We start from the raw sequence: 15826 nt of genomic DNA, 5'->3' as shown, positions 1-15826 counted from the left end.
CGTACCCCCACCGACCCTCCCCGACCTCCTTGTCTTTACGGGGCGGCCCCGCCGCCATCTTGGCGGGAGGTGCGCGTGCGCGGAGCGGCGCTGCGCGTGCGCGGTGTGGCGTGGGAGCAGGAGCGATGGGGCCGGGGCAGAACAGCGCTGTGCGGGGTACGGCCAGCCGGGGGTGCGGGGCACGGCACAGCTGGGCTGGGCTGGGCTGGGCGTGCGGGATGGGCTGGGCGTGCGGGATGAGGTCGGCCGGCGGTGCGGGGTACGGGCCGGTGGGGGGTGCGGGACTGAACGCGGGCAGGACGGGGCCACCCCGCGGGGGTGGTGGGGGGCGGCTCCGCCCCGCGTCTCGCGCCCCGCCGGCCCCCGGGACAAAATGGCGGCACCCCTGGTCCCTACCCCGCCCCTCCCCGCGGGACGCGCTGCGCCAGGGCAGGGCTGGAAGCGGCCGGGGCGATCCGCAGTACGATAAAATGCCCTCTGCGGCCGGCGAAGAGGGGCATGGTAACCTTAAGTAACCCCCCTGGCCCCTTGTGAGAGCTCGGACCCGCCGAGCTGCCCGCCGGGCCCTTGCGGGCACTTTAGCCCTCGGAGCGGACCCGGCCGCCCGCCAGGTTTTATCTGTGCTGGAGACAGCCCGTTTCAGGCACCTTTGTTTTATTTCTGCCTTTTCACGTGTTTGAGTGTAAACGTCATGAAAACCGGTACATTTCAGGAGTTTTGCCTGGCTCTCCAAGCCCGACACTGTACAACAGAGGTAACGGTGCCATTTGCGCTGCGTAATTATTGACCTGAACCTGAGATAGCGTTCCTTGTTTTAAATGCTGTTGCACAACCGAATGGGATGAAAGAGTTGGGGTGGGTGGAGGACAGAGTAGAGTCCCAATTACCTAATGTTTTCTATAAAGTGAGCTTCACCTGCTTGACTGTGGTTTCTACTTGCAAAGCTGCTCGTGGCTTATGTGCTTAATTCAGTGGGCCGATAGTTTTGGCTTGTTTTTCTTTCGGGGTGGAGGGTGTACACTGCTGGTACAGAGGTTGTTGGCAAAGACATTAGTCAAAAATGGGTTGCAGTGATTTAAAACAATGAAAGCACTGAGGATGACTTGGTAATAGTTTGCATCCAGGTTGTGTTCCTAAGGGCAGCTTGCTGTCATTTATACGCTTGCAAGAATTAGAAGAGTTCCTATACATTAGGAATTGAGAAGAAAAACTTTGTGAGGACGGAAGAAGAGCATGCTCCTAGTCGAACTGCAAATACCCTTCTTGTCTCAGGGAAGCAGGGGGAGCAGTCCTAGAAGCTTCTCTGTTTAGGAGGAGATGAGGTTAGGTTATTGTGATTTCTGACAAGATTAAACTTGAAAAGTGCCTGATGACTGGCCGGTCACAGTTCTTTCTCCAGTTTCCGTGTGTCTGATGAAATTTTGAAATCATTTATTCCACTACTAAAAACTAGACACCAGAACTTTATTTTTGTGAGATTTAATTCCTGGTAGTAATTTTGGAGTTAATTACTTCTGTGCATTTGTGCCCTTTGGAAGGCAGTGAGTAGCGCAGCTGATGCTTTTTGTTGTGAGAGGTGTGGGTGGTTGCAGGTGTGACCCCACATCGACTATAGATCTGATCACAATGACTTGTCTTGTGCTGCTAACTGGCAAAATCCAACATTCTTTCTCCCTCAGGTGGCCTCTTTATGGCTTCAGTTAAATTAAACTTGTCAGTCATAATGCCATGTTTTGTGGATGCTGTGGAGTGGTAGAAGTGATTTTGTCAGCTTGACTGCTTGGCTTTTCCTGTTAGGCTTTTTGTGCAGCCAGTTGTCCTGGATGACTCTTGAGCATGGCTTTTCGTTGTTGACAGTGACACTGCTGGACTATCGTAAACAACTCTTCTGCAATAGTAGTCTCTTAATTGGCAACAAAATGAGGAGACAAATGCTTGAAAGTTACAAGCACTTCTGGAGACATAAAGTATGGGTTTTCATGTTTGGAGTTATTACTCTGTCACTTTTGAATAATATAAACATTTTCTAAGCAGCAGAGGTAACTAGAAAATTGCTTCTTAGGACTGTCTTGGACTAACTTTTTGGGGTGAAACTCTCTCTCTCATGTTGCCAGTTCCTGGAATGTAAATTGATCTGTGTCCTAACAAGGATCTTGTACTCCTGGTGGACGTAAGACCACCTCAGTTTCTTCTTGTGCTTCTCAGTGCAGATGGCAAATGCCTGTTCTTCCTGCAGATAAAATCTGTCTGAGCTCTCTGGCAGATCCAAAAACCACCTCTGTAGCCTGGATCTGGAAACACCCAGAGCAATGTTCTAGATGTTTAGAGAAGAGGGGAGAAACTCATCTAAATAAATCTCTTTTCCATTAGGATATATCCAAAGAATACAGAAGAGAAAAAATTCCTATCAGTGGCTTGTTGCTGTTCTCATCTTCTGAATTTTGTTTACTTCTGTGTGCTGCCTCCTGGGACTTCATTCTGTCTTCCCTTCTCTTCTCTTTGCGTGTTAATTTTCCTGGAGTTTTAGCCAAACTTTTTTCCATTGTTTAGTGATTATGACATGGAAACAATTTTTCCTGTCATGTTACACAAGCCTGTAGTATCTTGTCTTGTAGTCACTTGTATCACTGTGTTTTTGTATTATACTAGAATTGGGAGTTCTTTAATAATGACTCAAAAGTTACTCCTACTGCTTTTTATTTTATAAAGAAATAAAAAAACCCTTGACATTCCACATCAGTTTCACTCTGTTAACAGATGCCTTGTACGTGACCTTATGAGTTTGGCAGCAAACTGTTGAATTGGCACCAGAGATCTCTTGAAACAGCATTTAAAATCATCTGAAAAGTGTTTTCCTTCCAGGTGCATTTTATGGTTGACTTAGAAAGATGAAATGAGCATTCAGCTTTTCCAGATCTGTTTCTGAAACAAGACAACAGCTGAAGACAAAACTCACTGCCTCTGAAGCCCTGCAGATGATTTAAGAGAGAGTCTTTTGATTAAGTTAAAAAACTTCTCCTAAAATTTCATGATGTTTATTAAGGCAGTGCTAGAATTTAAAAAATAGACTGCTTTAAATGTATTATCAGTTGATACAATTTTCTGCCCTGACACAGCTCCAGAGAAGCAGTGAAGAAAAGCTAATACAGTAGAGAAGACATTGCTCTGTTATGAGGAAAAAATACCCAAAGCTGTTTGTATACAAGTTGCCCGAGCGTGTAACAGATGACCCTTGGGAGAAGAGGTAGAGGATCACAGCAATACAAGATAACAAATCAATCATCTCTGCTTGTTGTGGGTGGCTACGTGAGGGCTGGCCCAAGGGATGGTCAGAAGGATCTGGGTTAGCTGCAGATGTGCAGAACAGCTCTTCTGACTGTGCTGCTGAATTTTAGTACAGACTTTTCCTGCTTGCGGTGTGAGTCACAGAAATATAATCAAATTTTTTTTTTTCTCTTCTGGTTTGCTAAATCGACCTGGACTTTTGGAGAGGTGCAAGAAAAGATCACCTTCCTTAAGGTGCAGCACCTTAAAAGGGTGCTTCAGTTTCAGGAGTCATCCTTGGTCTTCATTAAAGTCACTCCCTCCCCTGAGATTCTATAAGGAAATGGATACAATGAACCACTGTTCTTTAATTTCACCTCCTCACTTCTTTATTAAAAATCTGCATTACTCTGGCTAGTTTGTAAGGGGGAGATAAAGGGTGAGAACTCACTGGATGGGTATAAAACACAGAAGTCACCACATGATCTCTGGGGCTTTTATTGTTTTAGGGACTTTGGAAGCAGGGAAATATGCCCAAAATTCTTTGATGTTAATGATGGTTTTCTGTATCTTAATATCACCTTGTTACAGGGAGGGTTTGTCAGTCATTTGCGGGGGAAATCTCAGAGTATGTTGGTCTCTTCTGCATCATTTACTTAAAAAAGGAACTCTGAAGGATTTTTGCATCTTTTACTCCTTTAGTAAGACCCTAAAGGAGTGCCTGCCTTCCCTGATCTTACATGGCTGCAGACACTGTACAGATATTTGTCTGATTCCACACATTGCTACCTCCAGGCCCCTGTGGATCAGCAAAGTGCCTGTGAGCTAACATTGTGTTTTAGCTGAGGAAGGGGCTTGGTATGGATTCTAGAAAAGTCTATGGGACAGGGGCAGAAAACCTTGATCCTTTTAGACCAATCTCATGTTGGCAATACAGCAAGTGAGTTGCTCATGGAAAGTAGCAAGAACTAACAAAGGGTTTTTGTCTCTAAAAAATAAACGCGTGCTGTGATTCTTAAATATAATCCTTTTGGACCTTTGTTCTTTCCTCTCCACAACAGTAGGGATTTAATCTAAGCTGGCTCTTATTACTGGAAGCAATATATTTAATAATTTTCCCATTGCCAAACAGCTGGTTTTAGGTTTTTTAGTTACAAGATGCATTATATTAAAAGCTACTCATTGCCTCTGCCTTGGGGGCATCCTGCTTGAGTTGTTGGTGCTGGCTGTTGTTCTTTAGTGACTTTTCCTGCAGCTCAAACAAACAAGACAAGTTTTTTCCTGCTACAGAGTGTACTTACAGCTGGTTTAATATGCTGAACTTTGAAACAATATACTACCCATGTTGATATCGGTTTCCCAAATAAAAGGTTAAAAAAAAAAACCAACAAAAAAACAACCAACCCAAAAAACCCCCAAAACCCTGCCAGGTTAATCCTCACCCTTACATACAAGGGACTTGGGTGAAGTAGAACTCTGATTAGTAGAAAGGAGTAGATTAACTAGGTGAGTGTCAAAGGAAAATATTCTTCTGAAGTACAGAGTTACTACTACAGAACAAAAACATTTATTGGAAAGTAAAGATGTTGCTGCAAGCAGGAAGACTTTTACTACTGAGTAGTTTTAATAGAACATTGTGGTCAAAAATTGACAGTCTCTCATTTTTTTCTTTTATTCTAGTTGAATGGATTGCTGCAGTCTCCTTAGCTGCTGGAGCAGCTGCTGTTGGGTATCTAGCTTACAAAAAATTTCTCTCTAAAGACAAATGCTGCAAAGCAATGGTGAATCCCCATATCCAGAAGGATAATCCCAAGGTAGTCCATGCATTTGATATGGAAGATCTGGGAGACAAGGCTGTGTACTGTCGTTGTTGGAGGTCTAAGAAGGTAAGAGACGACTGAATGGTCCAATGTAGTTCATGTGCCTGCATCTTTCAGCAAAACTATTTTTAAGCTGCTTTATTTAGAGGAAACTAACGTCTTTTCACCTAAACTATTCAACAGTGAGATGTAGCAGTATTTTAATCCATAAAGCTATGCAGATTTGTGCTGGCGCTCAGAGTAAAGGCTGCAGATCAGTGCTAATAGTGGAAAAATGTTTCTGTAGCTCTGAAGAAGAAGATCTCTTGAAAGGAGAGCCACTGTCTGGAGCACGATCATGAATGACAGATGACATTTTGTGTGCTTCCTGTGCTAATACTGTGGCTTATCCAAAACTATTGGCCTGTTGGCAGCAGGAGCTCAGGAACCACAGTCTGAGAGGACCTTAAACAGCTTTTTTTTTGGAGAAAGTTGGAAGCTTACTCAGTCATAAGGTACCTTGCTACTAGTCCATAGTTCATGGCAGTGCAATCACAGTGGCATAGTTTAAGCTTCTATTTTTAAGCAATTAAAACTCTGGCCTAGACACTGGTCCAGCTTACTTGCCTTTGAAGTTGAGTTGCCTCAGTTGCCTAAAATTAGTGGTAACCTAGCCTTTCAATAACACTACCTCAGATTTAAATCTGATCTTAGAGATGCATGACTCTTGATGTAGCTGAGAGGTGTACAATTTATCTATAGTGGGAGTTCTGGGATGTGCAATGAGAGAAAGCGAATTGCATGATTAGTCCTGTCCATTTATCTCCAGTGCATGTTTGAAAGGTTTCTTAGAATGTGCTAATGTGTGGAGGCTAAAATAATACAGGCCTTCGAAGCCAGATAACTGCCTTGAAATTTAGCTCTCTGTCCATCAGTGAAGTGAGTAATAGACTTGTAAAGTCTTAGACACTTGTCTAATCAGGCCATACTCGGCTGTTTTCCAGGTGCTATGACTTCTGGTTCTTGCTGTTGTCAAATCTGACTTCATCACCTTGTGGGTAACTCAGGAGCTCGCACATTTGTAGCAGAATTTGGTTTAACAGTAAAATACTGCTAAGGATTAAGCAGCATCATGACTTGATTCTGAAATAGTCCTGTGGAGATGGTCTTGTCTTCTCTGTTCTGTCTAGGCTCTGAACTGAAAAACATACAAAAAAAATTCCTACCTTGAACCTTGGCATTTGTGCTTTCTGCTTCCTACTCAATTTTCTAAACAGAAATAGAAGACAGTGTCTGGTTATAGCGGTTGCATTGCAGCTCCTGCCAGTTATTTGCCATTGTTTGATATTATCTTTTTTTGTGTGAAATAAAAACCTTAAGAAGTACGTTTTTGCACAGTGTAGGAACATATTGTCCTACTGAATCAGGGCTCTAATCACATGAAAGGAAGTAGATGGGGCTATAATGTGTGCGTTCTTAGAACTCTGATCTGAAAAGTCTTGTAAAGGCATTAAGGAGGTCAGTGGAAATTTTGGGAAGCATTTGTTTTCTTTTACTGGTGTTTAATGATGAGTATTTGAGTCAGAATGTTCTGTTCCAAAGACAGTAGTTTCCAGTTTTGCTGCCTTCCTCTTGCCCTGGTGGGCTGACCTCGCAGGATGGGAAGCATAATCTTTAAGATGGTGTATGTGCTTCTTCTCATGTTCCGTTATTGCCAAGCAGTAATAAAATACATCATTCTCACATGCTTGTCATCTTTGGAAATTGTTAGATAACAGTTTCAGAACTGTAAGAACCAGATAATGCTAAAATTTGTAATAATATGGTGTCAAAATGTGGAATGTGTGTGCTGCCAATGTGGGAAATCAAAATCACTTCAAACGCATTAAGTACCTGCTGTGTTTTTGTTATATAAGTGGCGTGTAAAATTTAGAAGAGATGCCCTTTTGTATCAATGTGTGTACTTCTCATCAGATTTTGCCTCACCTGAGGCATGAAGCTGTTAATAGAGCCACTAGTGTTAGGAACTATAGGCTACTTCTGTTGCATTGATGGCACTTGTGCACTTACACCTCAGGGTGTTCCTCCTCTGCAGGGAATAACAAAACAGTTGGACTATACCAGGGTATTTTGGAGTAACTCTTGAAAAAGAGCAGGATTATTTGCAGTTGGGTTTTTTTGGTTTGGTTTTTTTTTCCCGAAATAGTGTACTTTAGAGGCTTTTGTGCTGGCCAGTGTCTTTGTGGAGTGTATGTGTTTAAAAAAACCCCACATATGGTATCTTCAAATAAGTCTGTCTTGGGGTGTAATTATCTGTTAATAATAGGTAGGTAGTTCTTTAAATGACCCTTTTCTGTTCAGCGCAGTTGTCAAGTTTTGTGAAGAAACCCAGTGTTCAAACTTATCAGTGTAGAGGCAGTAGTTTTGTCTTGACACTAAACTGTAATTAAAGTTAGAACACTTGTTTTCTTCCTTATCTTCATTTTTAACTGTGTGAGTTGGGGGATGGGAGACTTAATTTCCTTTCTTTTACAATGACCTGCAGCCTTTGTATCTTCCAGAGAAGTATTAGTCCCCAGTCTGTGGGTTGAGGAATATTGCTGCAGACTATCAGCAGAAATAGAGGTAGAGAATCCAAGCCTGTTTGGTGTCAAGGGAAATCAGCTGAGCTGTCCAGATCAGTGCACAATTCCCTCAGGGTTTGAGCTTTGGCCACTATTGCTAGCCTGCTTTATGTTAATCAGGGATGAACACGTGTCAGGCCAGGGATTCATCTATTCAGTAACTGGGCTTCAAGTGGGTGCTCCGGAAAAGGGTTTGGTTTGGTCTTTTTCCTGAGAAACTGAAATCTAGTGTACCAGCCCTGGGAGCCAGTGTTTCTGGGCCCAGCTGACCAGTAGGATGAACTCAGAGCAGTCAGCACTGTTAAAGATGTCTTGAGCTATCTGCAGCCTATGAATCCTGCTATTTTTGTCACTTGCACAGTTGAAGTGATGATGTTGGACCTTGGGCTTGCTTCCTTGGAGCTTGCCAAATGTTAATGTCTGATGGAAGCTGTGTTGATGCTTCTGTGCAGACCAGCATACTGCAGTGTTGCATGGAAAAACAACTGGCCCAGGAAGTTCTGGGTTGGAAGCTGGTCAGTGTCCCATGAACATACATGCCTGTTTGCTCAGATTTTGTCCAAGTATCTGTCACTACTTACTCATTGAGTCACAAATGACTGATGGGATGATAAAGTTTCTGCATGGATCAGCTTACATGAGCATTCTCTGAATTCAAGGTTTCTTTATTCATAAACATCACCTGACACTTTTAGTGTAGGTTTTAACATTTTGTAACTGTGAAAAAAACAGAAAAAAACACCTGACCTCTCCTTCCCTTCCAACACTACCCTACAGAGCAGGTGAGGTTATTTTTAAAGCTCTGTATATTGTTTCATTATATTGGTTTTGTGCAGTACTTTGAAATTTTTTATTCCAAGCATGGGTGATAGGATATTAATGTTTTAAAAGGCTGTGACTCAGGCATGAACATTGGGATTGCTGGAGCATTGAAGACCAACTGTGACGGTACTGCAAGGGAATAATGCTGTTGCAAAGGCAAAAATGGAGTAATGCCCAACTTCGGTTCCCATTACTTCTAAGCAAACAAAATAGTAACTGAATGGGAAATACCAGTGTGTGATTTCTGTGATTGTCTCCAGAGTTTCCTATAAGAGGAGGCATAGCCCCGAAATACATCCTTGAGAAGTGATGGGATCTAACCTCATTCTTGCTGCCTCACAGAATGTCTTTTGGCTCTTGTATGTGAAAAGGGCTGCCCAGAACCAGAGTGGTTGTCACCAGTCTGGGACCTGGGCAGTTACAGCTGGCTAGAGTTGTCCCCGTAGTTCTTGCTCTGACCAGCCTGTTCTAGGGTGGGGGTTGTTTTGTTTTTTTTTTTTTAAATGAAACAAAACATTTCTTGAAATTACTTCCAACTGACATGGCTCTTAAGGGCAGCACTGAGGAAGTGCAGCTTATTTCCATTAGTCAGTCAGAGTCCTAATGTGGAAGCCAGTTTGTGCAAAGGGATGGTTGTGTGGATGAGATAAGCTGTGTCAGGATGGAGGAAAGCTGGCTCACCACTCCAGCTGTCTGGAATCAGGACTAGTATGTATGTGTGTCTCTCATTTAAGAGGTGAGCCAAGGAAACTGTCCTTTTTCTTATCATATGCTATGGAAAACCAGGGAAATAATGGAGCTAAGGATCTCTTCGTGTTTCTCTTTCTCACCCCACTTACTATCTGGTACTGCACTCAACTCTGGCTGTCACCTGGGAAAATGGAGTGTGGGGCAAGATTGAGAGCAAGGTGCTCCAGGTAGGTTATAGTTGAAGGTCTGCTCAGGCTGCACTTTCCTTATGCTGGCCTGAGGCAGGAACACCAAACAGAGTGCAGGTTAGTGGCTGCTTTTTTAGAATAAGCCTCTTGTCCACTCTATAGTAACAAGGGTAAAACTAGCATTCAGCCAAAACTCTGGGATACCTGAATTGCCAGCACAAAAGTTGTAGTCTGTGGTCGCAGTGGATTTAATGAGAAAATGTCTAATAAACTTTCAGTCTAGGTTCTCAATTCTGACTCTGGATGTACTTTAGATGTGTTTATATTTTCTTTTTTCAGTTCCCACTTTGTGATGGCTCTCACACAAAGCACAACGAGGAAACTGGCGACAACGTTGGGCCTCTGATCATCAAGAGGAAGGAGGCGTAGAGTGGACAGTAGAAGCTACAAAATGAATGTCTGACAAATCCTCTGCTCAATTGTAATTGGGGGGGGAAAAAAACCCCACAAATCCTTTGTCGTGTCACTGAAGACTTCCCAATGTAGTATATACATTAGGCTTCAGCATGTGTATTTTCTCTGGTGCTTGTTGTCCTTCAATCACTACAATGCATAATTTACTGAATAGTCATGGTTTAAATTTTTGGTCCTGTAAAGTGTGTGTACCCTCTCACTGAGTATGAAACTAAAATGACGCACAGAATGTACTTCATTGGGAAATAGGTATTAAATTATTTTCAAATACATGTATATCAAAAGGTAGATCCTAAAATCTTGGAGAGGTTCTAAAGTCACAAAGCTGGGTAGATTTCCATGTAAAAGGCAGTGGCAGGGAAGAAATCATGGTCTCAAAATGCAGCTTAATCTCTGATTATGCTGCATGTTCTGTAGGTGTCATGTTTGGCCTGTTACACTACTGTGCTGTGTGGCTTCCGTAGAAGAATGAATTCAAAATTGCTAGCTATGAACAGGCAACAGAAAAGGCTGATAGTAAGATTGGGTTAGAGGGCAACTTTACCTTTGATTTTACAGCAGTATTGAAACTTGACCCTACTTCCATATGGTATCAAGAACATATTATCCAAACCTGTATTTAGAATAGGATTAGGAAAATGGTCTCTGCGAGAGCTTTCTTAATAGACTAGGGAATGACACAAAGTGCACTAAGGGGGGTGGACAGGGGGTGGCAGGGTTGTCTTTGCTGCCAGAAAACCTTAGTTTCACTTGCAGTCTCAGAGTGAAGCCAGCTTCCCCAGACCACAGGACACTTCTGTGGGGAGGCTATGCTGATTGATTCCAGAATCTAAAAAAAAAAAACCACCAAAACCCCACGCATCATCACAGTCTGCTTCACCAGGGGTCTGGCCATGGTGAAGCTCTCCAGAGCTGGAGAGCTCTTCCCACTGCAGAGGGAGGAGGTGTACCTTTCTTACTATGTGGCCTTAGGCTCTATGTGTCTTAAATAACTCCTGCCTCCCTGGGCTGTTAATGTGGTTCAGCTGATTTTGCCAAAAAAACCTGGCATGGACAAGGAAAGGCTTTGGGAACAGATGGAAACAGAAAAGGAAGGAAGGAAAAGACAGAGCTCTTACCCTCCTTTCCTTTCCTATGGCACTTGTCTACTTGTCTGGCATGGTTGCATTAATGGCTGTCATGTTGGTTTCCTTAAATTAAATAGCTTTGATTTATTAACATGAAAATGACTACAAAGCAAAACCCAAAGAGAGGGGTGGCAGAATGCAGTATTTTAATAAATCCAGTCTATTTAACTGCGGCCTGTGCAAGATTGAGCTCTTGATGTCCTGGGACAGAAACTACCTCAGGGCTGGATGAAAGGCCTTGCTAAGAAGCTGACATTTTAACCTGCACCCTTAAGGGTTCTTCAGATGATTGGAGCAGTAAAGGGTTGTTTTTTTTTTAAGGGTTGTTGGTATGACTGGTTAAGACCGAGGATGATGTTTTGCATATTCTGGATGTGAGGCTTTCAGAGGCTGAGGTCTTGGCCAACTGGTCTGAACTTGGGCAGAAGGCTCAAAAAGTAGACAAGGCGGCATAGGCAGAGAAAGGATTTGGAGGTGGAGTATTGTAGTAGGGGCACCTCTACTTGAAGTTGCAGTCAAATATGTTAGTTTGTCTTTTCTGCCTGTCTTTAGTGTAAAGGTACTGGATGTGTTTTTTTACTTGGCCAAGTACCAATGCATATGGAAAGTTGTTTTAACCTTGAATTATTGAATACCTTGCTTTTATCCAAAGCAAAGTAACTTCTGTATGATTAAAATATGACACTGGATATTTCTGTATTTTTGTCAAATACACATTTGAGCTCATCTTAATCTCGAGGCCGTAACGTGTGTGTTCTCATGGGTGTGCTGTTTCTTTGAATGGAGTTACACTGTGAGTAGTGCTGTACACCAGTGCTGCTGTAATCATAAACCTGTGTCTGGGGTGGGTTTTCCTTTTGAGGCTCCTTCTTCTGTCAGCAGCAAAGCCTGGCTGCATCTGAAGGAATAGAAGTTCACTGAAAACTGCACTAATGGTCTGGGAGATGAAGTCTTGTAGTTTCAGATGAGTCTCCCGAGTCAAAACTATTTCCTGGAGTTTGGGCATCAAGGAAATGGGCCACGTGGGAAGTTTTTATTCCTGGGAAGCACAATTGTAGAAGCTGAGTCTGTGTTGACGTACATCCTGGTGACTTTTGTTTTGGGTGTCACGTTTTTGAATGTTGATTTGAAGTGGTCAGATCTTATTTTGAGGTATGTACAATTTCCTGTACTGTACCTAAAAGTTCTCATTATGTATGTGAGCTGTTTGAACATGATAATGAGAAGAGATACTTGGATTTGAGTAAACAAACTTGCCAGCAGTCTCCATGAGCATCACAGAGCACACTTCATTTTTTCCCTTAGTACCATAATAGGGTACCATGTTCTGATGGGCTGAGTGCTTGCCTGTTCTGGTGTTTTCTGAAATCTCTTTAGTGCTTTCCTCACATCATCTCTGGAGTATGAAGTGAATTGGTTACATTTCTACAAAGTTTCAACCATTTAAAAAATTCTGCACATGTGCAATTTTGACCTTACATTGAAACTCCTGTTGGAAATGTGGTACAAATCCTCTTGAAAGCAGTGAAGAATTCCTCCCCCAGAGTAAAACTTTCTGTTCCTCGACATGTAAGTGGTTGTTGGGAAGGTGAACAAATTAAAATACCGATTCTTGAGTAACTGAGTGTGACTCATCAAACAGTCTAAATGTCAAATATTTGAGTGCTTCTAGAGTCAGCATCCTTGAAGAGGAGAGGCTGAGCATTGTTAACCTGAAGGCTAAAGATGTGGTGGAGGCCAGCACTGCAGTCACATGCTGCTCTGCTGGGAGGAAAGAGACGCTGTGCAGTGGGGCCTCAGTGAGGGCAGTGCTGGTTTAGGAGCTTTCTCTGCAGCCATATATTTAGGGGGTTTCAGCAGCAGTGCTGGCTGGCTGAGTCCAGGCATCTAGAAGTGCTGCATAAGTGTTTTAGGGACTGAGCAGCTTTTCATGCACAGAGACTCATGCACTTTGAGTCTAAGAGTTGTATCGCCAGTTCCCCAACAGCCGGCTCCAGAGCTGACTGCAGGCCTTGCTAAAGTCACCACACTGTTGCAGTTTGAGCCTTGTTCTGGTGCTGCTGGGGTCTGTAAAAAACTTTGTGCAGTTGTGCAGCAGTTAGACTGGGATTTTCCTTTCAGTGTAATGCAGCTAAAGGCATGGAAATATGAGTTCAGTGCTGTATCACGGTTGCTCAGTCCCACAAATGGAAAAATATTGTATAATAGCAGGAAGGATAAGAACATAGGCATGAAACTAAACATTGGTGTTGCAAGGAAACTTTGTCAGCTGGCTTTTGTTTCAAGTCCTGAAGCTTCGAGGCTGACAAACCCCACCCTGAGCCCTGACTGGATTAGACAGAGGAGCAGAGTCTCCCAACTGCATGTGGGCAGAGAGGGGATGCCCAACACCACTGCCAGCAGGCGGAGTTTATTGGTGATCAACATCTCTATTTCATGCAGACCTACTGAAAAGACTAAATGCCTTTTCCTTGTTGCTGACACACATTCAGCCCAGCAGGGTTAGATACCTGTTCTCTTAATTGCTTTCTGCACCCAGACTTGTCTGCTCCAGTTTTCCTGCATGGATGAGCAGCTTCTCTGCACTGTCAGGTGAATGATCATTTTCCTAGAGCCATGATTAATTTAGGATGGGTACCAGGGGCTGCTGTTTGAAGCTCTCAACTGCTTGTTTTCTGTAGCTGTGCTGCCAGCAGTGTGTGGTGTGTTTCTAGGTAGGATGATTTCCAAGCTGCCTAATGCTGAAATTAATGCAGAGGTCAGCTGAATAAACAATAATAAACATATAAATAAAGAAAGAAGGAGAGGAAAAATGAGGAAAAAAAAAGGTGGCAGATGGGAGGAGAGCATAAGCTAGAAGATTTATCATGTAACAGCACTATGTGGTAGCAAAAAGGGCTAAATCAAACGACAAAATGGTGTGTTGCATTTCATTATACACCTTACCAGAGCCAAGTATAAGATGTACAAAGTGTCTATTCATTAGTGTCTGAGGCTAGGCAGTTCTATTAGCCAAAACCCTTGCTCCTCAGAGTCGAAGTTGTTACGTGCTCCAGCAAACATCTGTGGTTTTTCTTTCTGAATTGTTTGTGAAATCCCACAGTGCTGGACAGAAAGCAACATACACTTGTGCCATGAGTCCTGCTAATGGTCTAATGTTCCTCCACACCCCCCTTTGTAAACTGTTTAATTAGATATGCAATTACAATAAATAGAAGGAGTATTTAACAGTATGGTCCCAGAAGTCAGTAAAATCACAGTAGGTTTACATGCCTGTAGCAAAGCAGGATGCAGTCCACCTTTCCCATGTACAGTTTGGGCTGGTAAGAAAGGATTTATCAGGCTTCTCAAGCAACGTCTGTTTCCTTTGATACACAGAAGCTAAAGGTCTCACATAAGCACGTAGAGATCATGTGTCTTATGTTTTTCCCAGCTGAAGACTGAACAATCTCTCCTGTCCAATTTGATATTGCGCTGCCCTTAATCCACTCTGCTCCGCATCCTTTTTGTTATGCGGACTGCAGTTTTCTTTTGCTGTGGCATTAATGTGTGGCACATTTTTTTTTTTTATAAAAGTGCCTTGTGCTCTCTGGGAGAAGCCTGTGCAAAAGAAAAAGGAGCTTTCTGAGTGTCCCAGAAATTACAGCTTTAATGTGTGAAGCATTCAAAATTCAGCGTACTGCAAGGGTCTGCTCAGTAACTGCAATGTTTGTTCCATTCAGTCAAGTCAGCTGGCAACAGAAAGGCAGCAAAATGAATGATAAGGTAACTGACTGCGGAACTTTTCTCAAATTCATTTCTACAACTGGCAAATATCACCATACACGGATATGACACAGTCAAGACGCACTTGTCTGTTCACCGCTGAGGCTCTTGCTCAAGACTTGGGTACCAAAACAATGGTCAGCGCAGACTTTTACTGAAGTAATTAAATTTGTTGCTCTTTTCAAACAGTGTGATCTTGCTCTTTCAATCTCATTCTTGGGTCCAACAGCTGTGCGGGTTAAATTACTTTTTAAGGGTTGTGATTCTGTTGCTTTGCAGATAAATTTTGGCAGTAGAATACCATTTAATAGGAGAGACTTTTAATGCCAGTGCGTTTAAACAATAAATAGGTGTTTAATTTTGCTGCACATGGAGGCAATGTAAGTCCCCTCTAGGGAAAGACAGGCACTTTAAATAAACCTCTTGGCCTGTTAATAACCCTAAATCAAGTCCTGGGCTTATCCTAAAGTGATGTGACTCATAAAATGTCATCATGCATTTGTAAACCGTGAGCCAATCCCCCAATAGTGGTACAACACTGTACTTGGAAAATCTTTAGAAGGACAAAGGGAGTATCTGTACCTATCTGTAAGCCACGAAATCAGGAGATGGTACCAAAGACTTTGATCTAATGTCTCTGTTTCAGAAAGAACCACAGCTTCTTACTCAAGGATGTCAAAGCACACACATTTCTCGTTGCCATTTTGTAGGGCTGGAGGCAGCTACATGTTGCATCTATATAGACTCTCCACAAATCATGTTTTAATTCCATCCTCTGCACCGATAATTAATGGTATGTTCCTATTTGCTGTGAGAGACCAAGCATGGAAGCTGGACTCGATATGTGGCATGCTGAGGGTACACAGAGCAACAAAATGATGTCTTTTTCCCTCAACAACCTTCCTGCTGCTGCCCAATGTTGGCTTATTTTGGCTGCAGATGCACGCTGGGCTGATGATCTCAGACAACTGTTAACAGTGACTTCAGGATCTCTTTCTTGGGCCGTGACAGCCAGTTCCAGTGTCAGCATCAAAGAGCTTTGGTTTGGATTGTTTTCCTCCAAGTGCGTTACC

General features: G+C 42.9%; 1 protein-coding gene across 1 annotated transcript; it reads left to right on the top strand.

Moving 5' to 3' along the window:
* The first annotated feature begins 23 nt into the window (after window positions 1–23).
* CISD1 (CDGSH iron sulfur domain 1) lies at window positions 24–14939 on the top strand. The gene is made up of 3 exons (XM_027692995.1): window positions 24–156; window positions 4945–5150; window positions 9727–14939. Exons 1-3 carry the CDS (start codon window positions 126–128, stop codon window positions 9814–9816), a joined length of 327 nt encoding a protein of 108 aa, XP_027548796.1. The 5' UTR covers window positions 24–125; the 3' UTR covers window positions 9817–14939.
* The last annotated feature ends 887 nt before the right edge of the window (window positions 14940–15826 follow it).

Source organism: Neopelma chrysocephalum, unplaced genomic scaffold, assembly GCF_003984885.1.
Source record: "Neopelma chrysocephalum unplaced genomic scaffold, ASM398488v2 Primary Assembly neopelma1_89, whole genome shotgun sequence".
NCBI classification, from domain to species: Eukaryota; Metazoa; Chordata; class Aves; order Passeriformes; family Pipridae; genus Neopelma; species Neopelma chrysocephalum.
The sequence above is the reverse complement of the archived record's forward strand: the minus strand, read 5'-3'. Positions and strand labels throughout refer to the sequence as shown.

Bases quoted from the DNA above. Each gene is read 5' to 3' on its own strand.
- CISD1 (XM_027692995.1), top strand. From the start codon at position 126: ATGGGGCCGGGGCAGAACAGCGCTGTGCGGG. The intron at 157-4,944 runs GTACGGCCAGCC...CTTTTATTCTAG, and splicing joins GCAGAACAGCGCTGTGCGGG to TTGAATGGATTGCTGCAGTC. The intron at 5,151-9,726 runs GTAAGAGACGAC...TTCTTTTTTCAG, and splicing joins GTTGTTGGAGGTCTAAGAAG to TTCCCACTTTGTGATGGCTC.